The sequence below is a fragment of the Pteronotus mesoamericanus genome, unplaced genomic scaffold (genome assembly GCF_021234165.1).
Source record: "Pteronotus mesoamericanus isolate MK-2021 breed Mesoamerican mustached bat unplaced genomic scaffold, CSHL_Meso_final contig_182, whole genome shotgun sequence".
NCBI classification, from domain to species: domain Eukaryota; kingdom Metazoa; phylum Chordata; class Mammalia; order Chiroptera; family Mormoopidae; genus Pteronotus; species Pteronotus mesoamericanus.
Window position 1 is genome coordinate 18,899,628 of NW_026555078.1, and position 24,347 is coordinate 18,923,974.

The following is a 24,347-nucleotide window of genomic DNA, read 5'->3' on the forward strand; positions in this document are numbered from 1 at the left end:
TGCTTCACCAGCCATTTTACTCTTCTTTAATGCTACTATCTTTGGGCACTCGTTGAATTTGCCATTGAAGAAATTCTGACAGCAAAGCTGATAGCACTGATTCGTAACACAGTCGTCACACCACACAAAGTAAAATCCTAGAAAAATGAGATCATCTGCTACCATGACAGAGCTGTCTTACTTGGTGTATGAGAGAACCACTTACGGGGGGAGTGAAGGGAGAGATGGGGAACAGAATATTGAGGGCAAGCAAACCTACAAGTATGTCTAAAAATTAGGAATTTGGGGATAAATCAGAATTTACTTAAGGATGACAGAAAATTGTTGAGTTAGAGTTCCATTATTTCCAGAAATTACTGAATTTGGAACCTGAGGTTAAGACTTTTAAGCCACCTCAAAGAAATTCATACTGGCCTTGGGAACAAATGGCAACTATAGACGGGAATGAGTTTCAGTGCTTGAGAACAAAAGTTGTCAAAAATCAACTTATACATCTGACTTGACTCAGGTGAAAAAAAAAAAAAGAGTCTTAAAAATGATAAGTTGGCAGCAAAAAAGTCTGAACCCCTTTCCACCTTCCCATTTTGCTGCTGGTACCTGCTCTCCTTACAGTACCTCCTGAAAAGGTTTAGAATTCAGTATAGACTTATTAGGTTGATTTTCAGCATGTTGTTTAAGATGATGAGTCCTGTTTGGTTTAAACCACTTCACTTAACCTCTTGGTAATGGTAGTCCTGAGAGTCTGCAGTGTTGATAAAATCCACGTGTGGCCAAGGGTCAACCTGCTGGAGGGAGCACAGTGACCTCTTGGCCCATCCCTTTTCCTTGTCCTTGTCCCACAAATCTGGTAGTTTTTGCACCAAGGGACTCAGTCCATCACGATGATGTTTGTTCAAAACCATTTTCTGTGGACACCTCCTTCCAATGTCCAATAGTGCCGGTGGTCAGGAAGACTTGGAAGGAAGCTGCAAAAAATCCAGCTGGCAATCTTGACTCTGTTAGATGTGGACACAGGAAAATCACCTTTGTCCTTCCCAGATTTTATTATAGTCAAAGGAGAAAAATCCATGGGAGTCTAATCATAAATCTGCTAAATATAAAATTGATGGAATGCTAATTGGTCCATAAAGGGCTGCACAAGGTAATCTGTGGCAAAGTAGAAAACAAGCCCAAAGGTGATGGAGATGGGAAGAGCTGGCAATGCTTTCTTGAAAATGGCGAGGAGTAATAATGTAAGGCACAGACCCTGTGGGGGAGGGAGGGAAAGACACAGACTCAGACATAATTATGAAAGGGTTGTGTGCAAAACAATTCAATCACAAGTCTTGGTTTTACTTTATTTAATTGAATACAATCTGTCGGGGTTAAATATTAGGATAAATGTTTCCATTAAACTGGAAACAACTTTATTTTCCTTTGCAACACAGAGTTCAGTATGCACACATTCTTGACTCTTCATCCCCTAATTCTAGGTAAGGAATAGGACCTAAACATAAATAAAACTATTTTTGAAAAAAATAATACCAAAATTTCTATATAAAATATTGAGTTGGCTACCATGAATTTAGTTTGGCTGGCTAAAATCCCAGAGGTAAAGAGCATTTTTTTATGCTGGGGTGGAGGTTGGGGGGGGGCACAGATACACACAGGATATGCCAATAAAAATTTATGAAAAGTATATTGCTCCTTTCTTGGAAACAAAGAACAGCCATAATATAGTCCTTATTTTTTTTTTTTTAAACTATAGTTACTGAGACACTAACTATAAATTCTGGAGGCTAAGCATCATTTCAGGGTTAACCAGAATAAGTAATTTCCTTCTTTAAAGATACAACACACATGGAAAACTAACCTCAAAAGAGAAATAAAATACATGAAAATTCTACGTGGTTATAGTATTATAAATCACAAATATAATCACAAAATAAATGCAATATAAAGGCTCTCATCTAACTTCACCTGCATATGAAACATTAGAGTATCTTTAGTTTAAAAAAAAAAGGCAGTAAGAAATATAAGTTATTTACTTAAATTATACTTTTGAAAGCTTTAGGGTTCATGTTGTGGCTCTATAAGCAAGATCTACATGAGATCATGCATTGTGTTAACTTTTTTCACCTCATACTTGCCACCCAGAGGAACCTGTATGTTGCATGTTGTAGCATTAAATGCAAAACCACCACCAAACTCAGGGACTAAGTGAGGATCTACTTACCCTTTTCAGACACAGCTAATTTCCTACATATATCTATGCTGCCTGAAGCAGTGGTTCCTAATCAGAAGTACTTATCAGAATTTCCTGGGAAACTTTAAAAAGAAGACACACTATTGAAACAAATTAAGTAAGAATGTCTCAGGGTGGAGACACAGTTTTAAAAGGTCCCAGGTGATTTTAATGTGTGGCCACCTGGAGAACTACTCAGGTGAGATCTAATCATTTGTTTGTAAAAAAAACTCCCCAGATGATTGGCACACTGAGCACAGCTGGGGTTAAAATGGGACTGCCGTAAAGTGGCGTCAGAATCCGAGTTTTCAGATGAGGCATTCTGACATGCTTTTATGAGTGTATACTTACAATTAATATGGCTACAAAACAGGCTATGGTTGTGTTCCAGTCTCCACTGGCTGTTGCGGAAGCTTTACCGACCAGAACACTGTAGAAAATGAAATCTCCTAATCCAAGTTTCACTCCCCCTAAAAAGGAAAGATTACAAATATAAAAAGTTTGTTTCTCTTTGCTATGATTTCACAGTTCAAAAATGTCACTGCTCCACTCCACCCTGCACTGAATGAGGAGTCAGTAAATGATATCATACAAAATTAGGCTTGAGTTAGGTTTTCTCTCTTTTTTTTCACAGTAGGAGTTGCAGATTCTGTGGCTCACTGTGTGTGTGTGTTTAAGATTTTATTTATTTATTTTTGGAGAGAAGGGAATGGAGAGAGAAAGAGAGGGAGAAAAACATCAAACGGTTGCCTCTCACACATCCCCATCTGGGGGCCTAGAGCGCAAGGCAGGCATGTGCCCTGACCGGATATTGGACCCAGAATCGAACCAGTGAACTTTTGGCTTGTGGGGTGATGCCCAGCTACTGAGCCACATCAGTCAGGGCTGACTCTGAAGTCTTAACCAAAGATGTTGCTGTTCCATACTAAAAATAACAAGAAATAATCACTGTCATTTATTGAATGCCTAGTTTATACCTGGCACTTATTCTAATACATCCTCACAAGAACCCCTGTAAGTATCATCCCCTTTTCATAAAACAGCTTTATTGAGGTACAATATATTTCATTTGTGTAAGTGTAGAATTCAATGATTATAAGAAATTTAGAATTGCAAAACCATTTTCACAATCCCCCACATTTCCATCACCCTAATAAAATACCCTATGCCCATTTTAGTTAATCCCCACTTCCACCCGAGACCTTAAGTAACCACCGATCTGCTATCTCTATAAATCTGCCTTTTCTAGACATTGCATAGAAATGGACACATACATAATGAAGTGTTTTGTGGCCAGCTTCTTTCACTTAATGTTTTTGAAGTTTATCCGTGATACTGAATGTCTGTAGTTTGTTCTTTATTATTGTGAATAATTTTCTATTGTATGAATATACTATACCTTTATTGATTTACCAGTTGATGGACATTTGGATTGTTTTCGGTTTAGAGCTATTGTGAATAATGCTGCCATGAACATTACTGTACATATATATTTTTGTGTGGACAGATTGTTTTCATTTCCACTGAGTAGATCCCTAGAAGTGAAACTGCTAGGTTATATGGTGAGTTTATATTTAGTGTTTTAAGAAACTGTCAAATTCCTCACAAGGTTAAACATAGAGTTACCATACGACCCAGCAATTCCATTGCTAGGTGAATACCAAAGAGAAAAACATACATGAGATGAGGATGTTTCCATAAATGTTCATAGCAAAAGTATGCATAAAAGCCCAAAATGGAAACAATCTGGATGTCTATTCACTGATAAATGGATAATAATTGTGGCATAGCTATACAATGGAATTTCATTTGGCTCTAAAAAGAAATGAGGAATGAAGTGCTGATACATGCTATAACATAGATGAAGCTTGAAAACACTATGTAAGCGAAAGAAACCAGTACAAAGGGTCACATTGTATGATTTCAGTTTTACTAAATGTTCAGAATAGGCAAATAGATTAAGATAGTATTCTGGGTGGTGTTGAGGGGTGTGGAGGCTAATGAATGGGTACAGGGTTTCTTTCTGAGGTGATGAAAATACTCTGGAATTCACTGTGGTGATGGCTGCATTAAACTCTGAATACCAATGCAACGTAGACTTTAAACCTGGGCTATATGTGGGATTGGAGAGGTGGCACCTAAGAGGTGCAGATTTCTTTTGGTGGTAATAAAAACATTGTCAAATTAATTTTGGTGATGATAGAAAACTGTGAATATACGAAAGCCACAAATTTAAATGGCTGAACTATTGTAGTAAGTGGATTATATCTCAACAAAGCTTTCAAATAATAAAAATAATCCAGTGGTACCTTAGTACTCGTCGTTAATTCGTTCTGGAACTCATGACAAGTGCCAAAACTGACAAGTACTGAACAATGAAGCACGTTCTCTTGGGGGCCGGTGTGACTCATACAAGCTCCAGCAAGAGCGATGGGTCCCAAGCAAGTGCCACTTGCCTTGAACAAGTGCTGAGTGCTGAAACATTTTTTTCTCATCAAAATGTGATGAGTGTAGGGTTTGACAAGTCCTGAGGCTGAGTACTGAGGTATGTATGACTATATACTGAATCAAGCTTAAAATTATGGCCTCAGGTTTGTTTCATTTAATAGCTTATGTTTGTTTAAATAATAGCAATACTACGATAAATGCTACACTTCAGATAATTCACTGTAATGGAGAGAGAAATGTAGGTATATTTTATTAGCAAAATTAGAGAAAGAAAACAAAATAGCAACCATCAAGATTTTTTTACCTATAACCAGAAGAAACTGAATCAGTATATAAAAACCTAAGAAAAATCACATCACTGGGGATTTGTTATCTTTAAACAGTTCCTTTTGATTTATTCAATCAAAATATGCCTGGCCAAACAACTAAAAGTACAGCAATGTAAACTCCTTACGTTAGACATAATGACTTAACAGTAAGCTACCGCCACGTGTCAAAGCTGAGACTGGCTGCTAGTACTTTCCTGCTATTTACTAATGGCAATATCAGCCTTCCATTGTTTTTGCCAACTCTGAAAAATCATTTTCAGTAATTGTGGTGTTCCTTTCATATTAAAAGGGGCATTTGCTGGTCTACCAAACTCAAGACATGATAAAGACATTGAACAATGGTGATTATTCATTTTAATTGTAGGACTTCTCTAAGTGACCTCCAACAGCATAACATGCGCCTAGCTTAAATATAATAGAATAATAAATATTTCCTATTATTTTTAAATAAATATGAAGATATTAAAAACTGGTCTGCAACTTATTATTGTACCTTCATACTATTAAAATCTCTTCCTCCACTTGAAAAAAACAGCAAAATCCATGTCTCTCCTTCCTTGAGGTGGTACAAAAAGAATTTCTGAGTCAAATTCCCCCTCCTGGAAACAACAGGCTAAATTCGCTACTCTGATACATTTTAAGACTATCAGTAGTACATTCAGGAGAGCCTGTTACCCACATGAGGTTTGAGGGAAGTTATTATACTTTGAAATTCACTGTAAGACCAATTGCCTTCACACTTAATAAAAATGTTTTACATTTCTAATTAAAAACTGTTTAGTTTAAAACTCTGATTAAATGTTGACTTAAAAGGTTGTTCAAGAAGACATGTCCCTTTTAGAAATCAGTTTCTAGTGTAAACAGAGACTTTTATATTGTAAGTAACTATTAAGTTTGATTGAAAACACTAATATAATCAGAGATGGCTGTGTGGTGGTAGATGCTGAGATGATGAAAGAATGTCGATTATTAGTTTATATTGGTCCCAGATAAAGAAAATATTAATCTGAAGTTAGAAGGGGCTTGTCAACAAAGGGAATAATAATAATGTAGAAGGCTGAAATATTAAAATCCACAGGTCTCTTATAGCAGAGAGTGAAAAATATGAATAAAATATTTGTACACAAGTATATTGCAGCAATGAAGTCTTATTGTAAAAACAATTTCAAAGAAATCTTTGACCTTATAAAATAAATGCCAAAGGGCCAATTTCAAAAACCTGAGGGAAAACCTGAACCATTAGTAAATGGTGCTATGGGAAATGCACCAACCATTGGCACTTCCCCCTAAAAGCTGTACTGTCCTTTAGAATTAGACTGTCAGGCTCTTGATTCATTTTATTTTGGGAGAGAATGATGCTGCAGCACCTAAAGGAACCCATGATTTTTCAACTAAAGAAATGCACATACTTTCCTCTGGGTCCTCACTGGCTACAATGCTGCTGGAAAGCTCCTGCACAGCGGCTCGTGACTCAGCTGTGGAGCGATGAGGTCCCAGGCGGCTGTCCCTCTGGGCTTCCCACTCTTCATTGAAGCCACCATCATCACTCTCTGCCACAGGGCCTTGTGGTTCATTCTCTGTGCCTTCAAGAAAAAGTAGAAATCACAACTGTAATATTCAGAAAAATTCTTATGTCCTTAAGAAAATTACATGGAAACAGTAACTACTTGATTGTCATTGTAACTAGGACAGGTGGCTCTTAAACCACAAAGCATGGGCTGTAGCAGGGCCTGCTGGTTGCTATTCCAATAGCCATTTCCCCCTCTTTTCCCGAAGGCAGAGTCCTGATTTGTTTGGGTTTCCACCTCTCACCCACGAGACTCTGGTAGTAAACCCTGACCAAGCCAAGCCAAGAGTGGGGCTCCCACCCTCCCTCTTCCCAACGAGAGCTCTGAGGCTGTGGGTTTGGTGTTAGTCAATGTGTGATGGGGCGAAGTCTGTCGTGAATTTAGGGGACATTTTTCTCATTCTTTAAGAGAAACTTAGGGAGACACTAACCACCCCTTTCTTCCCCTGGATGCTGTTTTATCTGGATAGGATGCTGGAACTGCACCTGGTTTCTTGTGACCATGAGGAGCAGTGAGCGAAGGACGGTGCCTATACGTAAGGATGGCACAGCAGGAAGATGGACTGGGCCCTCGATAACCCCAGGGAGTCACACAACCAACCAATCATACAGATGTCTACACCTCAGGATTCTGGTTAGTGTGAGAGACAACTTTTCTTCTTTGTTTAAAGCAACTAAGTTGGGTCTTCCAATGTTTGCAGCTGAAAGCTTTCTAACCAATGGCACTCAGCACTGGCTTTAGTGATTAAGTTACAAATGTAGACCACTCCTGGAGGTAGGGAAGTGCGGGTAGGGTGAGGGAGTGCATTTTTTTGGGGGGCTAGTCATTTTGTTAGGACTGTCAGTCTGACTAAAAATTGTGAGCATAACATGGTAGTCTTCAGAATGTTCCACACATCAAAAATAATTAAAATGGGTTAAGTGAAGCTGATAATTCTCTTCTTCCATTTTTTAAAACAGATTTTATTTTTATGTTTTTAAAGATTTATTTTTAGAGGGGAGGAAAGGAAGGAGAAAGAGGGAGAGGAACATCAGTGCATGGATTTCTCTCATGCACCCCCTACAGGGGACCTGGCCCACAACCCAGGCATGTGCCCTGATTGGGAATCGAACCGGTGACCCTTTGGTTCGCAGGCCAGCACTCAATCCACCAAGTCACACCAGCCAGGGCATGTTTTTCCTTTTTTTTTTTTTTTTAAAGTAAAAGTGACACATGTTCATAGCAGAGGTAGATTTACCATGAATAAAGCTTGCACACTTCAGGCCTCTCTGCATGGATATTTTTTTCTGGGAGGGGCCCTTGCAATTTTGTATTTGTAATTTGTATTCTTTTTCTTAACAAGTCTCCACAAAACTGGGATCTTTGCTGGTTTGGAGTTTATGAAATCACATAAGCATAAGGTTTATAAATAAAAACAGCAGTCCCTGCTCTGTCCCTTCCCTCCTCACTCATACTTTCAACCCCTTCAGCTGTTTCTTTTGGTATTAACCTCCATCATTAATTATAAGTAGCATATTCACAGTGCTACGTCTGATGTTTTTAATTTTAGGTTAAAACTCAGTCACTTCCTACAGGGAAATAAAGCATAGCTCTCCTACTTGTGCACACATGTAAATTTAATTCTCCATACATTCTCAATATGTTATAATTTTATGTTAAAGTTGAGCTTTTATATTATCATAATACAAATAGTATTAACAACTGAACTACTTTACTAGAAACAAGAATATATTCTAATTACATATGTTTATTTCGTACAAGTTTCCCAGTCCTGCCCCTGCCCCGGAAAACTGTCTCATCTTCCCCCATAACTAATTTTCTTCGTATTATGACTAATTCACCCCCAAACTCTTAACAGAGTTGATACTCAGATAACTTCCCAGTTGAATTGTTTTTTTCCTTATCCAGACATCCCTCTCGGAGTCCTAGGCCCTTTCATTCCAATCTAATATCTAGTTGCTCTAACAGCGGTTGTCAACTAGAGGGTAGGACCTCCCCTCCAGGGGGTGTTTGGAAATAACCATGATGGAGGAGCTTTTGGTTACTCTAATACCTTGAACCCACTATTAGCATCTATTTAGTGGGCTAGGGGCCAGAAACAGTAAATGTCCTGCAGTGTGACAAGTGCCACACAGTGACGCACTGCCCCACCCTAAGTGCCAACAGTGGGCCCACTGAAGAACTCTGCAGCTTATCCAGTTCCTCCTCTCTTCGAGGCCCTTGCCCATGCTGTTTCCTCTTCTGGAAAGCTCTTCCCTTCCTCAGCAGGCCATCTATTACCACTTCCTCAGGGAAGCCATCCTCAACTTCCCAGAATAAATGAAATGCCTGTACTATAAACTTTTATAGCAGCTTATACTTCTCCTTTATAGGACTCATCGCAGCTCTATCAATTATTTGTTGAATGTGTGTGTCTCCCCAAATAGGCTATAAGCTCCACAGGGACGGGATATCTTCTCCAGTGCTACATCCCCAGTGCTTAGCAAAATATCAGGCACACAATTAGGTGCTCAATCAACATTTGTCAAAAGAATAAACCTGATGAGTCAAATGCACACTTATACTCACATACATATAAACATATATATTAATAAACTGACCTTTTAATTTTACTTAGCTTAACACAGGTTAAAACAATAACCAGACTTGTCGCAATTATTTACAATATATTTTTCACTTCTCTACTAGATCTACTATTGGTACAATGTCATCTTGTTCTGTTGCCTTGCTCACTGCAGAATGAGCCTGATACCCCTGGGTCTCTAACAGGAATTTTCTCAGTTACCCAAAAGCTAAAACAGCAATTTACCTGACTCTATAAAACCTAATCACTTCCTTTCCTGATGAACAGAAACTCAGGTAAAGCCCTTTTGCTTCTCTCACCAACCTTTACTCTGCCTCTGTTTTTCAGCTTCCTCATAACGTTAGCTCTTTGCTTTTCTTTTAAAAAAAAAAAAAGTTTCCTTTTCTTGACTATGGATACATTTGTTAGTCAACTCTTTCTAATAGCAACTCCTAATTTATGTTCTCCTTAACATCTCTGTAGTCTCCACGCGTGGGCCTTTCAGTCTCCCATCCCAGGTCCTCACTGTCCTCCTTTCCCGGAAAGTCATGTCCACCTGGCATATTTCATCTTCTCAATATAAACATCATCACATATAAAAGTAAAATTATTTTTTAAGTTATTCTGGCCATGTCAGACAAGAGGTTCTGATTTTTAACATGTTTGGAGAGAGAGTTTACTTTTTCTTTCTAAAATCAGCCTCAACTTGAGTTTTTCCATACTGGTATTAGTGGGATTCAATGGCAGAAAATTCTTAACCTGGGGTGCCTTGGCTGTACTGTTGAGTTTGGAGCATCTGAACTCCTTAATATTTATTTATACTTACTGGGTATTACAACAGCTTTCAGGAGATTTTCAAAGGAATCTATGTCCAAAGAAAGAGGTTAAAATCATCCCGTTATAACTCATTGTTAGCCTATAAGATGACAATGACCCTAAAAACCAGTAAATTAAATGAAAGTCACCTACTTTGTGCGTTATAATTGGAGTTTTTGGATACCTTCCTTTGGGCTTCTGGGTCTCCTTTTGCCATATTCACCAACCACACCATTGTTGCTGTTGAGAAAGACAAAAGTCCAGGTCAGCAGTGGAAGCACAGAAGGAAAGTATACGAATAGAAAGTAGGCCATTAACTCTCTACACAAATCACCAATCTTCTTAGTGTCCCCTTAAGGATCTTTAACAATCAGAAGTAAATACATATTAAACACCACAAAAGGTTCTCTTTGATTTGGGCATATAAAAAAAATTCTGACACTAAATGTTACTTTAGCTCTAAAACCGTAGCTGCTGTTGTAAAACTGCTCACATTTACAGTCCCTATAAAGCAACCAAAAGAAAATCTGTTCAGGACACCAAGATTCCACTGAGACAATAGCTGGATTAGTTGAATATCCTAAAATAGGGTAAATGTAATTATAAAAATCACTTCTTGGAACTAAATTAGAGGACAAACCAGGGCTCAAAAGATTATCAGATGTTTATTATAATTCTAAAAATGCAAGAAATAAGTTTCCTTCATATTATGTCTCATTTCTGGGATTTTTAATAATGCTAACCTGTGTTATATAGAGAGAATAAGAAAAAAGGTTAAAAGCAATAAACACAAAGGAGAGAGTCCACTGGCCTCTTCTATGTCCCTTCCACAAATAATACAGATATATAAATCTAGATACACACCGACACAACTGTTACATTTTAGTTAAGAGGCAATACGAATACTTCAAAATGGTGCTTCTCATATATTGCAGTGGAATGAAAAATGGTATAGATGCTATTCGAGGGGAATTTAGGAACATTTAACAAAACTACATATATACTAATCCTTCAACACAGGACTACCACTTTTGGGAATTTATCCTGAAAATACACCAACAATAATGTAAAAATAAATATAAACATGTACCATACAGGGCTACAGCAGGAACAAAATGCCCAACCTGGCCCTAGTAAGCAATTTTAAACAAAATACTTGGTATCTATGCCTCTCTGGCTTTTTATCACGGATTTTATAATTATAGCCATGTTCCTGGTACTCCTGTAACATATAAAAGAAATACACAACCAAAGAGGATGAAAATTCTATCATAGGCAAACTTATTCATGGTTTTGTTATTTGAGGTCAAACAAGTTACATTATACAATAACACAGTTAACTGATCGAAGCCAACATCTGTCAGCCAGGCAGCAGTACCCTGTTCAACTAAAGCCAAACCTAAACCAGAGAAAAGAAGGGCAACGATCATGTACAAGGCTTACATATTTCTGTAGCCTTCTTGGCAACAGAGGCAGCAGGTGTTTATTTGTTTTATGCAAGTATTAAAAAATATTGCTACAAACTCTTTTGTTTGAACATTTAATATTAATACAGAAACCAAGGGTCAAAAGACTCTGTCTATAAAGGGCCTAATAGTAAACATTTCAGTCGTGTGGGTCACATCTGATCTCTGTCACATTTTCTTCTGCTCAAAAACCTTTTATGATTTTCCAGTGATCAAGAAAAGCAGAGAGAGATCTAAACCAGTCACTCTAAGCTTGCCCTAATCCGTCTTTCCAAATTCTTCCTAGTATTCTGCCCATTTTGTACTTTATGTTCTAGTCAAATTGAACACTTTAAATTTGATAAAGAGATCCCACACTTACACCCCAAGCCATTCTTTGTGACAAGTCCACATTGGGAGTCAACTTCCATCTGCGCTTGCTGAAATCCTACCCATCCTTAAAAGATTTAATCAAAATGCTCTCTTCCAAGAAATCTTTTCTGATTCCCCTCCCAGATTTTCCCTCTTCTGAACTTTCTTTACGCTTTGATTGTGTCTCTGCTGAATCTGATAACACACTGTGGTGGATGTTGCTCATTTATATGCTTGCCTTATCTCACCTCTAAATTGTAAGCAAATGAGCTGAGGGAAGGCAAAGTATCTTACTCATCTTTATGTCCTTCACAGTGCTCTGTGGGAGATCAGGTCAATGACTGATAAATATCTACTGAATGACTGGGAAGAGTATGACTCTTTGGGGGGGAAAAAAAAAAGGCAAACACATTCTGAAGGAACAGTACAATTTTTTCGTAGGCAAGAGCAAGAGTCACCTGTAATATATGTATATAACAAGTACTCAATAACACTTGCCTAGTAAGATTTTAAGTGAGAATACTGGCTCCCCAACCTCTAAATATTTCTTCTATCTGTATACATATTGAAAACTTCTGAACCAATGTCAGGTAGAAGATAATAATTTTCAAGGACACAGAGATCTGCAGGAGTTCCTTTAAAATGCTATGCATTTAAGATGAGACAAAGTACCATGAAAATGACAACAGTTAGTTGTGTCAGTTCCTATAAATTCTAAGCTGTTTACTAATCTAACACCATCCTAAAATACTTACAGGAGTAAATGAGTGCCGGAAAGAGAGTTTCATTTCTCTCCTGAGCTGTTTCAACCAGCATACGAAGTGGGCCTTTTGGACATAAAACAGCCACTAAGTCTAGAAAGAAAAATAGAAAGGACATTTGAAAAAATGTATTGGCTAAACTTGTAAATGCATGTATTAGAGAGAAACTGACCAATGGAAAAGACTTAATTTTTTTTTTTTTTAACACAAACAGATGTTGAATGAATATGAAATAGCAGCAGGTAAACTGATGGAGGGGCAACCTAAACAAAACATGCAAAACCATACAGAAGATCTGTGCATATTTCATTTTAGTTTTGACTGCTGTTTGGTTAGTTTACAACGTATCATCACTGGATTCTACGAACAAGTCTTCCCAGTTTGAAGAAAAGAGACAGGAATGATAAGACAGAGCTATTCTAAAGCAGTTGTCAATTTCCAATAAGTAGAAACAGGGACAAGCCACTTCCAAACAAACCATACCTATGAACCACAAATAGAAGCTTTACTCCAAGAGGAATTTAATAGAGGTTATTTGATTAAACTTTTCAAAATATGAAGAGCATAGAAGAGATTCGTCTCTTCTCCTTTTAAAAGATAGTATACGTACAATACTACTTAGGGGAACTTAAAAGGGAAGTAAATTTAAGCAAAACAAAGTAACGAATAAACCTTTCCCTGAGGGCGTTGAACATTTCTTTAGTTCTCCTGTCAAAGGCATTTCATAAATACTTAGGCCTTAGAATATACATATTTTCACAAAAACAGCAACTCAGAGAAGAAGCAATAGGCCTAAATTATTCTTGATTCTACCACCATCTCTAGCACAAGCAATTTTTCTTACATTTTGTCATGAAAATTCAGAATATAGAAAATAATTTCAAACATTTAAAAATATAAAACATGTATAGATATGTTTGTAAAGGGAGATCTGACAGCTTGTGTTGACATTATAATCATTCAGATGCATTTAAGTAAAAAAACTTCAGGCCTGCAAGTGGTCATATCTGTATACTACTACTACTACTACTACTACTACTACTACTACTACTATAACAAAACACACACACACACACACACACACACACACACACACACACACACACACAGAAATTGCTGCTCTCACTGTTTCCACTGCAATTTGTTTTGGATAAAAAAAGGGAAATTTGCTGTGCTCCAAAATAATGAGATTTTCAACCTGTCTGAAGCTGCCATGTCCCATACCTATCTTGGTTTTATGACACACTCCCCCTTATAGAATTGCTAAATAATAAACTCCCTTATTTTTAGAGCAATTAAAGTGAATTAAAAATCTTTGTGACAAATTAAAGTAGATTGGGACCTTGTGAAAAATGACGTTGAGAACCATTCCTCTAAATCGGTGTTTTTCAACCAGTATGCTGAGAGGAGCGTACTGTTGTGCCACAGGAATTTCTAAAACATGCAATACCTATTTGGTCAGGGGTACTGACCTCTTTTCCTTTCGATTCTCAAATAAAAAAATGACGACACCCACCACAAAAATAGCTCTTCTGTGTGAATGGATCAAAATTATTGTGTTTTGAGTTTTCTTTTTCTGGATAGACAAAAAATATATTTTTTGGTGTGCCACAGAATTTTAGTAATTAGTTTATGTGTGTCATGAGAAGAAAAAGGTTGGAAATTGCTGCTCTAAATATTAGATACAAGTCTCACATTATAAAGGAACTCAAAGCTCTCCAGAGGTAATTATTTATATAATGTTTGGAAGAAATAGAGGGTTGATGGAGAAATAGTGTAATGTAGTAAAAAGAATACTGAACTTGGGATTCTCATTCTACATTAGTGTATGCTTGGGCAAATACTTTATCTCTATAAACTTCATGTTTCTTAGCAGTAAAACTAGGATAACTGCCATGCTTATTTCACAGGATTATACAGAAAAAATGGAACAGCTAATATTTATTAACAGATACTGTCCTATGTGTATTATATGTATTGTTCAATTTAATCTTTCTAATAACTATAGAGGGGTTAAGTAATGTGTCTGTGGACACATAACTAGTAAGTGACAGAGTAGAAGAGTCTGGATTTGAACCCAGGAAGTCTGTCTTCAGAACTAGCATTCTTCTTTTTTTTTAAATATTAAAAATGGGCCCTGGCTGGTGTGGCTCAGTGAACTGTCCGCTGGCCTGCTAACTGAAAGGCTGCTGGTTCGGATTCCCAGTCAGGGCACATGCCTGGGTTGTAGGCCAGTTCCCCAGTTGGGGGTGTGCAAATATGTTTCTCTCCCTCTCTTTCTCCCTCCCTTCCTTCCCCCTCTCTAAAAATAAATAGAATAATACTCTGTTTTTAAAAATGGAATCAGACTCATCATTACTCATTACAATTCACCAGATTATGGAAATATGGGATGTTTAATTAAACTTTAACTTGCTCTGTATGTCACATTGGCACTCTATGAGGCCTGTGGTCTGAGATTGGTAAGGAAAGTGAAAGTTCCACAGAGCACCTTGTTAGGAGCCCATCATTGCATATTTTTAGAAGTGAAATGTTAGTTAATGTCACTATTAACAATGTCTGGAACTCCAAAGTGGATAAGGCGAGACCTGCATTGTGGCTTTAATATATACAGACATGCGTAACCTTGGTTTATAGTCTGGGTATTTGTGAAGCAAGAGATTTTCATAGTTATATCCCCCAAAGAGGAAAACCACAGATAAATAAGTGCTGTTGCCACCACTGGCAGAACCAGAGGGCTGGACCCTTGGCGATGACCCAAGAACCTGTAAAAATGCACAGGTGCAGCCAGTTGTTGGCCAGGATAAGATGACCGCCTCAAGTTCACCTAATTTTGCTGACCCTTGATTCTTTGATTAAGGATGTGTGGATTAAGGAATGAAAAGCAGCAGTTCAGTATGCTCCATCACATGTAGTACTGACACTGTCCGTAAGGTCCTCAAACTTCCGTTGCTGTTCACTCACTTCATCCTGGTCGGCTCCTGAGGTAGCCAAGGGTCCCAGAGAGGGCTGACATTCCCTAGTACCTGTACCTTGTCAACTGATAAAAAACTGCATAGAAGGGGCCAACCTCTCCTGTTGGTGGGATACTCTCAAGGCCCAGACTTAGCTCTATCCTGTAGGTAACATTTTAGTCTTAGTAAGGAGGCTCAATGGCTGGGGTGTACTTGTAGAATGCTGCCTTGAAGACACAGAGAATATGGAGTAGAAGGACATGGGGCATCACACATCCTGAAGGTATGCGAAAACCTGGTTCTAGGAGAGCTCTGTATGCAGTCAGAAACTGCCATTCTAATGGCATATGGCATGGAACTGAGACGGGTGGTTTCTCACACCAGAAATCCATGAGCAACTTTTGATCATGGATGGTCCAGGGGTTTCAGGAGGTATGGCAGGAGGCTGCTAAAGCCTCTATATTGAATGATTCCCTGGGGGCAGAGAGAGGCAACACTAATGGGAATGACCGTGGTATTACAATTTGGAGAGATTCTGGAGCTCTTTGTTGTAGGAGGCCCCAATTCAAGATGGGCCACTGTGTGAGTAACAGTATAAAGAGGTTAGGTAAAATTTATACTTAAAGAATATGTTGGTTACAGATCCCCCAAAATGCCTAAAAGATATTGGGGCTTGTTTTAACATTGTGGGTGCAGAGAGGATCAACTACTATTTCTTGACAGTGTCAGAGATGCAGAAGCCCTCAGTTTACAAAATAATTGTCAGGAATTTAACCGGTGTAGCAGGACGCCTCTTTTTTGAGCTCCTTCCTGAATATTCCTATGTCCTCAAAAAGGATGTCAAATGAATCTCTGCGATCAACAAGAGGGCGAGATCATCAGTGTGGTGTTATTTCTGCGCTTCTGGAGAAAGCTGGACGCGGTTAAGATGTGGCCTGCAAGGACTATGTGTGACGCTGGGACGGCTGCAGCGCCCCGTAACTAGGTAAGGGTGTCATGTGCCCTCTGAAGGTGAAGGCAAACTGTGGTTGTTGGAAAAGGCAGTGAGCAGAAGAACACATTAGTACAATCTCTGGCTACAAAGTATTTACCACATATTAGTAAAATCTCTGACTACAAAGCATCGACCAGTTGCTGGTTGGAGTCCAGTGCTGGCATTCTTAATCATGGCTATAGAATAACTGATAGTACTTCGCAAACTACCAAGTACTATTATATAACCTGAAATCATAATAAAAGTCAGGCATAAAGAATATATGACCTTAGTTTTATATGAGAACAGAACTAATCCAATTCTAATTCCATAGACTTTTTCTTTGTCAATCAAGTGGTGATGATGATGTTTCCTATTACAGGTCTCCTGACATTTTAATAAGCAACTGTATAGTAATAAAAGAGTACTACCTAGTTATAATATAGGGATCCCATAGTGACTCTAAATATGGATCGCTCTGGCTTTCATGCAGCCAGAATACACATCTGTACAGCTGTGTTGGTCATGCATGGCTAGGGTATACTCTGACTGTTCAGAACCCATGTAACACTGGTTGTTAATGAATTTCAATCTCACACTACCCAAATAAGTTTTACTTTGAAAAGACTAATTCTACTCAAGTTGACTTATAAAAACACTTAACCTAATTTTGATTTAAAAAATTAAATGAGCATTTTATGTGTTAAGCACTCTGTTAGTACTTTTCAACACATATTCTGAACTCTCATTATACAACTCAGGGAAACATTGTTCCTATTTTCCAAATGAGGAAACTGAAGCTCAAATAGCCTGAATCACTTTCCTAAGGTCATAAAGACTGATAGAGGTAGAGAAAGAATTTGAATCAAAGTCTTCTGACCAGAAATCTCTGGATCCTTCCACTAGTTTATCACTGAGTTAAACTGGAGGTGGTAATAAAACATTTTTTAAGAACTTAACCTCAAAAAAATTGAAATCTGTATATGAAAAAGATACCACAGCTAATTAATTATTTACTAAAGAGCTGTGGGATATAACCAGTATCATTTTCCTAAGTCAAGATAACTGGGAAGGAAAACACACCAGTGAGGTATTTCTGTGATAAACAAAGTATCAATCTTGGGTTTTACCATATACTGAAATCACCGCCAAGATGAGCCACGCAGTCCATTCTGGAAGGTACTTGATAAATACCAAGGCCATGAGGGCACTTATCATAATGAGATAGGCCTGCTGGAGTCGCAGTGGACCTTTCCAATGAATGGCAATCATTCCCACCACACCAAAATTCCAGATCAGGAGTGCAACAGTAATGTAGTCCATGGCAACATTATAGGTTTTAAACACTTCCCTAAAAGAAATTGAACAGAGACATAATATGATTTATGTAAAATAATTATCAAAACACTGTTTAGAACAATGATTCCAAGCATTCGATATTCATATGCCACCTTTGTATTTTTACATCTTATATCAACTGTGCTGTTATTTAACATTGTTCTTTAAATTAATCCACTTTTTTCCTCAAGTTATTTCAACAGAAAACTCTATTACTCATATCAATGGGAAACCAGTACCTTAAGACTACAGTTGTAAAAAATACAAAACCTAAAGAAGGCCACATACCACCTAATATACCATTCTATGCTTTGGGAAACCCCTATTTAAAATATCCAAAATTGGGCCATGAATAGGTCGCGGTTCAGGGCACATGCCTAGGTAGCGGGAATTGTAGGGTGCATACAAAAGGTAAACAACTGATGTTTCTCTTTCACAATCAATGTTTCTTTTTTTAATGTTTAAAAAATATATTTTATTCATTATGCTATTAGAGTTGTCCCAATTTTTCTCCCTTTGCCCTCACTCTACCCGATGTTCCCATCCCCTACAACAATCCCCCGACCTTAGTTCATGTCAATGGGTCATGAATACAAATTCTTTGGCTTCTCCATTTTCTTTACTGTTCTTATGATCCCCTTTGTCTATTTTGTACCTACCAATTATGCTTCTTAATCCCTGCCCCTTTCCACATTCTCCTACTTCCCCCTCCCAGCTGAGATCCCTCCAAATGACCTCCATAGGTCTATGATTCTGTTCCTGTTCTGTTTGCTTAGTTTGTTTTTTAGATTCAGTTGTTCATAGCTGTGAATTTGTTGCCCTTTTACTGTTCATAGTTTTGATCATCTTCTTTTTCTTAAATAAGTCCTTTTAACATTTCATGTAATAAGGACTTGGTGATGATGAACTCCTTTAACTTTACATTATCTGGGAAGCACTTCATCTGCCCTTCCATTCTAAATGACGGCATTGCTGGGTAGAGTAATCACAGTCTTTGCTTTTCATCACTTTGAATACTTCTTGTCAGTCCCTTCCAGTCTGCAAAGTTTCTTTTGAGAAATCAACTCATAGTCTTATGGATTCTCCGTTGTACGTAATTATCTGCTTTTCTCTTGCTGCTTTTAATATTCTCTCTCTATTTAACCTTTGGTATTTTAATTATGATGTGTCTTAGTGTGGTCCTGTTTGGGTTCACCTTGCCTGGGACTCTCTGTACTTCCTGGACTTGAATGTCTATTTCCTTCACCAAATTAGGGAAGTTTTCTTTCATTATTTTTTCAAATAAGTTTTCAATTTCTTGCCCTTCCTCTTCTCTTTCTGGCATTCCTGATTCGGATGTTGATATATTTGACGATATCCCAGAGGTTTCTTTGTCTATCCCTGTTTTTTAAAATTCTTTTTTCTTCTTGCTGTTCTGAGTGAATGCTTTTGTCTTCCTTATGTTTCAAACCACTGATTTGATTCTCAGCTTCATCCCCTCCATTGTTGATTCCCTGTAGATTTTTCTTTATTTCACTTAATGTACCCTTTGTTTCTGCCTGGGGTCTTTTTTATGCTGTTGCCATACGAAATGAGTTCTTTGAGCATCCTGATAAACCAGTGTTTTGAATTCTGCATCTGATAGATTGGATGACCAGTGTTTTGAAATCCGTGTCTGATAGATTGGTTATGTTTTCTTTTTTTAAAAAAATATATTTTATTGATTATGCTATTACAGTTGTCCCATTTTTTCCCTCCCCTTTATTCCCCTTCCCCCTGTACCACCCCTCCCCCCAGTACCCGCCCCAAGTTCATTCGATGGGTCGTACATATTAAGTTCTTTGGCTTCTCCATTTCCTATACTATTCTTAAACTCCTCCTGCCTATTTTGTACCTACTATTTATGCTTCTTATTCCCTGTACCCTTTCTCCCATTCTTCCTCCTCCCCCTCCCTTCTGATCTACATTTCTATGATTCTGTTCCTGTTCTTGTTGTTTGCTTGGTTTATTTATTTATTAGGTTCAGTTGCTGATAGTTGTGAGTTTGTTGTCATTTTATTGTTCATTGTTTCTGATCTTCATCTTCTTCTTAGTTAAGTCCCTTTAACACTTCATGTAATAAGGGCTTGGTGATGATGATGAACTCCTCTAACTTTACCTTATCTGGGAAGCACTTTATCTTCCATTGGAAGCCCTTCCATTCTAAATGATAGCTTTGCTGGATAGAGTAATCTTGGATGTAGGTCCTTGCCTTTCATGACTTTGAAAACTTCTTTCCAGCCCCTTCTTGCCTGCAAGGTATCTTTTGAGAAATCAGCTGATAGTCTTATGGAAACTCCTTTGTAGGGAACTGTCTCCTTTTCTCTTGCTGCTTTTAACATTCTCTCCTTATCTTTAATCTTGGGTAATGTAATTATGATGTGCCTTGGTGTGTGCTTCCTTGGGTCCAGCTTCTCTGGGACTCTCTGAGCTTCCTGGATCTCCTGAAAGTCCATTTCCTTGGCCAGACTGGGGAAGTTCTCCATTATTTTTTCAAATAAGTTTTCAATTTCTTGCTCTTCCTCTTCTCCTTCTGGCACCACTAAGATTTGGATATTGGAATGTTTAAAGTTGTCCCAGAGGTTCTTAGGCCTCTCTTCGTTTTTTTGAATTCTTGTTTCTTCATTCTGTTCTGATTGAATGTTTATCTGTTCCTTCTGCTCCCAATCGTTGATTTGAGTCCCGGTTTCCATTTCTTTACTGTTGGTTCCCTGTAAATTTTTCTTTGTTTCACTTTTCGTAGCCTTTACTTTTTCCTCCATCTTGCGACCATACTCAACCACTTCAGTGAACATCCAGATTACCAGTGTTTTGAACTGTGCATCTGTTCAACGCTTAGTTCTATTTTTGGAGCTTTGATCTGTTCTTTCATTTGGGCCATATTTCTTTGTCTAGGCACACCTGTTACGCTGGCGGGGGGTGGGGTTGAGCCTTAGGTATTTGCCAGGGCGGGGTAACTCAGGTTCCTGTTGTGATGCTGCATGTCGGGGAGGGGTCCAAGAGGGAACAATGCCACTTGGTTGGCTCTCAGCCAGCTTTCAGTCACTTCCCCCTCTACCCACAAGCAAATTGGGCCTTTCTGGTGCTGATTCCTGGTGGGTGAGTTTGTGTACATACTAGGATCCTGTAGGTCTCTCCAATGGACTCTCTGTGAGGCTGAGAGTTTCTCATGCCGCTGCAACCCCCACAGGTTTTTACCTCCAAAGGTTTTGACGCTTTCTTTTCCCTCACTGGAACCCTGGATTGCGTGTGGTCTGTCTCGCTCCCCAGCTGTTCCTCTAGTTTATCCACACGCAAATGTGCGACCGCCCAGTCCGCCAGCCACTGTCTCACCCACCTGGTCCTCCACCTGCTCTCTTGCCGTGCATCTTCTCCACCCTTGCTGCCCGTCTCCGCTCCTCCTACCGGTCTGGGTAATGTTTCTTCTTTAGCTCCTTGGTTGTCAGACTTCATATTGTTTGATTTTCTGGCAGTTCTGGTTATTTTTTGTTTTCAAATTTGTTGTTGTCCTTCTTTTGGTTATGTGAGGAAGCAAAGGGTATTTACCTGTGCCTCCAACTTGGTAAGTGTTTTGTTTAATTCTTTTTCTGGAGTTTTGTTCTGTTGATTTGGGACATATTTCTTTATCTCCTCAATTTGGCAGTCTCCCTGTGTTTGTTTCTATGTATTAGGTAGAGCTGTTTCCACTCCCTGTCTTAGTAGTGTGGTCTATTGTAGAAGAGAGGACATGTAAATTATGTGGAGCGGAGTCTTAGGTGATTGCCAGGGTGGAGCAACCCATTTCACAGTTCTGTGGCTCTGAATGTAGTGAGGGCTTAGAGAGGGGACAATGCCACTGCCTGGTGTCTTGGAGGTTTGCCTGGGAGGAAGCTGTTTCCTGGCACTTGCTTTGTTTCCAGCCACTTCACTTTCTCCCCGTATGCCACTTGTGACCTTCCAACAGTTGCCCTGATGCTGAATCCCACAGGGGGTGGGTCTGCATAAGTCCTAAATCCACAGGGACCCTTTAAGAGAAGCCTCTGAGAATTCAGCAGTTTTTTTTAACACCCCGACCCCCACTGGTTTTTACAGGCAGAAGTCATGGGGACTTATCTTCCTGGCACTGGAACCCTGGGCTGCTGGGTAGTCTGGTTTCCAGTTGGGAATCCCTCGCTCCAGAGGTATCCCTCCCGATTTTTATCCAGCACTGTTAATATCCTTACTGGTAATACTAACTTGTCTTATATATACCAAGCATGACCCATATATGTAAACAATTATAATTTAAGAGTAATTCATCAATAAAGGACATGGCTTAAAGTGACTAATAGAGACCCTAAACAGTTAATTTCTAAAAAAGAGACCAAATATTTCACCACTTACCCCAAATAAATGAATGAGAAAAAGAACAGCAATAATAGAGATGAAATAATAAGCCAGGCATGGATGACCTAGAAAAGAAAGAATTTCAATATAATTAACAATCCCATAACCCTAAAAATTTACAAATTCCTTACTTTAAAAATAGTATATTATTTCTGTATATGTTATTCTTTTCAAATGGCTGAACACAAATGACTTTGGCTTCCGGGTATTCTTATATAGAACTCCTTGGTGCAGAACAACTCATAACAGTAAACAGAAATTTCAGCAAGATACATCTAGGCCTTTGTTCTTTTAGAAATAGGAGAAATTTTGAAAAGAATGAATTCTAAAATACCAAATTATCAACAGAGTCAAATGCTGACATTTACACTTTGAAGTAGCAATATTTTCAGGAGAGGAATTTTGTAATATTCCTGAAATAAATAAATTGAATAAAATAAATACATACATTGAATAAATGATAAATATAATTTCATAAAATAAAAAATATGGTTAGGTGACCTTTTGCATGCATAACTGTACAGAGAAAATAGGCTTTCTAAACTATATAACTATTTCATAAAAGAATATTCAGAATCTGGTTTCAGTAAGTATTGGAATGCTTTCTACATTTATTTTATATTACAAATGTATTACTATTACAAATTCTTTGAAACACTTATAAGTCCATCACTGTTATGCAGGATTCAGGGTTCCATATACATATTAGTCTCTATTATTCATATATAGCTTATTATTGTGAGAAATAGAATCAGAATTTATTTCTATAATCTACTACACAAGATGAACATTTTAAATGGTAATTTTACATAACATGCATATTTAGGAAAATACTATACAACGTAAAAGTGCGGAGTTTTTAAAAACAGAATGACGAGCACGATAAATTGCCAAGTAATTTCCAACCAAAAGTGAAATTATTTCAAGGTGCATATACCCATTATTTGCTGTACTTTCAATGAATTTTATTACTTAATGACAGAAGGAGTTACTTTACTAATAACTTTCAAATCAAACCTTAAAAAAAGGAGAGGAAAAAACCTCTCCAAGTCAAGAGTATTGTTCTGTCTTCATTTTTTTCTAAATCTCCCACCCCTAACCCCCAGATTCAGTTGTTCAGATCATCAGGCTCTAAGTTACCAAAGTCTAGATGTGATTAGAATTTGTTAATTTTCCTTTGTGGTTCTGTTTTGATCACTGAAGGTGATCTGTGACCATGAATTCCACTGGGGGGGAAAAAAGACTTCTTTAAAATTTTTGCTGTCTCTCTTTAAAAAAACTTTATGAAGTTTAATTTCCGGTGTTCTCCAACAAACAGTTTCTTATAAAAATTTTTGAACACTACAAAGTTTAAAGATTTTTACAGTGAACACCGATATACCACCTAAATTCTACATTCACATTTTGCTATACTTGTTTTGTAACTTTTCTATCCATCTCTCCCACATATCAATGTAACCTGAAGGCATCTGTCCATTTTCCTCTAAATATTTCAACTTTAGCAAAATATTCTAAGGGGAGCCCTTACTCTAATTCCTCTGCAAAAAAACAATAAAGCGGGAGCAGAAAGGAACCTGCCCACTTGCATCCTGCCCCACCATATTCACAAGTCTCAGCTTTAGAAATAATCCAAGTTACAAAACTAAAAAGCATATATAATATTATGCTTTTATTACAGAAAAGCTTTGAAGAGTGGAATACGTATACTGGTATTCCATATTAAGCTCCACATTAAGGACTGGAATAAATACTAAAATCTGGAAATTCTCATCTGTCTTGAGAAATGCTTTTTATCTTTTCTTTCTAGCAAGGGAACATGGAGATGTTTATTTTAAAACACAGCATTTTTCTGAATACAGAAGTAACATATGCATATAACATTTAGAAAATATAAAAATACTAAAAGGAAAAAACAATTCCCACTGACCACTGATAACCAAAGTTAATATTAATATTTTTCTCTTCAAACATGTTTTCTGTTAGCATATACAGGCATGTGTGAAGACCTTTTAACAAAATTAAAATGGAGTAATAATACAGTTTTACATTCTGCTCTTTAAAACTTAATTTTTTGTTACAGATATATTCTGCTGCAAAGTAGTTTTTGAAATTGATTTTTAAAAGTTTTCTTTTTAGAGATTTTATTTTTAGAGAGTAAGGAAGGGAGGGAGAG

The 24,347-nt window shown here is 37.7% G+C and overlaps 1 protein-coding gene across 3 annotated transcripts in view; it reads right to left on the minus strand.

Moving 5' to 3' along the window:
• PSEN1 (presenilin 1) overlaps nucleotides 1–24,347 on the minus strand; it is a 56,516-nt gene continuing 32,169 nt past the window's right edge. For 2 of the 3 annotated variants that reach the window (XM_054567324.1, XM_054567323.1), the window contains 8 exons: nucleotides 22,172–22,239; nucleotides 17,584–17,804; nucleotides 12,521–12,619; nucleotides 10,102–10,188; nucleotides 9,959–9,997; nucleotides 6,411–6,584; nucleotides 2,576–2,694; nucleotides 1–1,246 (listed from right to left, as the gene is read on the minus strand). In XM_054567324.1, the coding sequence (XP_054423299.1) occupies nucleotides 1,091–1,246; nucleotides 2,576–2,694; nucleotides 6,411–6,584; nucleotides 9,959–9,997; nucleotides 10,102–10,188; nucleotides 12,521–12,619; nucleotides 17,584–17,804; nucleotides 22,172–22,239 (963 nt within the window). In that variant the 3' untranslated portion in view covers nucleotides 1–1,090. The remainder of the gene's footprint in view (nucleotides 1,247–2,575; nucleotides 2,695–6,410; nucleotides 6,585–9,958; nucleotides 9,998–10,101; nucleotides 10,189–12,520; nucleotides 12,620–17,583; nucleotides 17,805–22,171; nucleotides 22,240–24,347) is intronic. The other variant, XM_054567325.1, reaches the window with a different exon arrangement.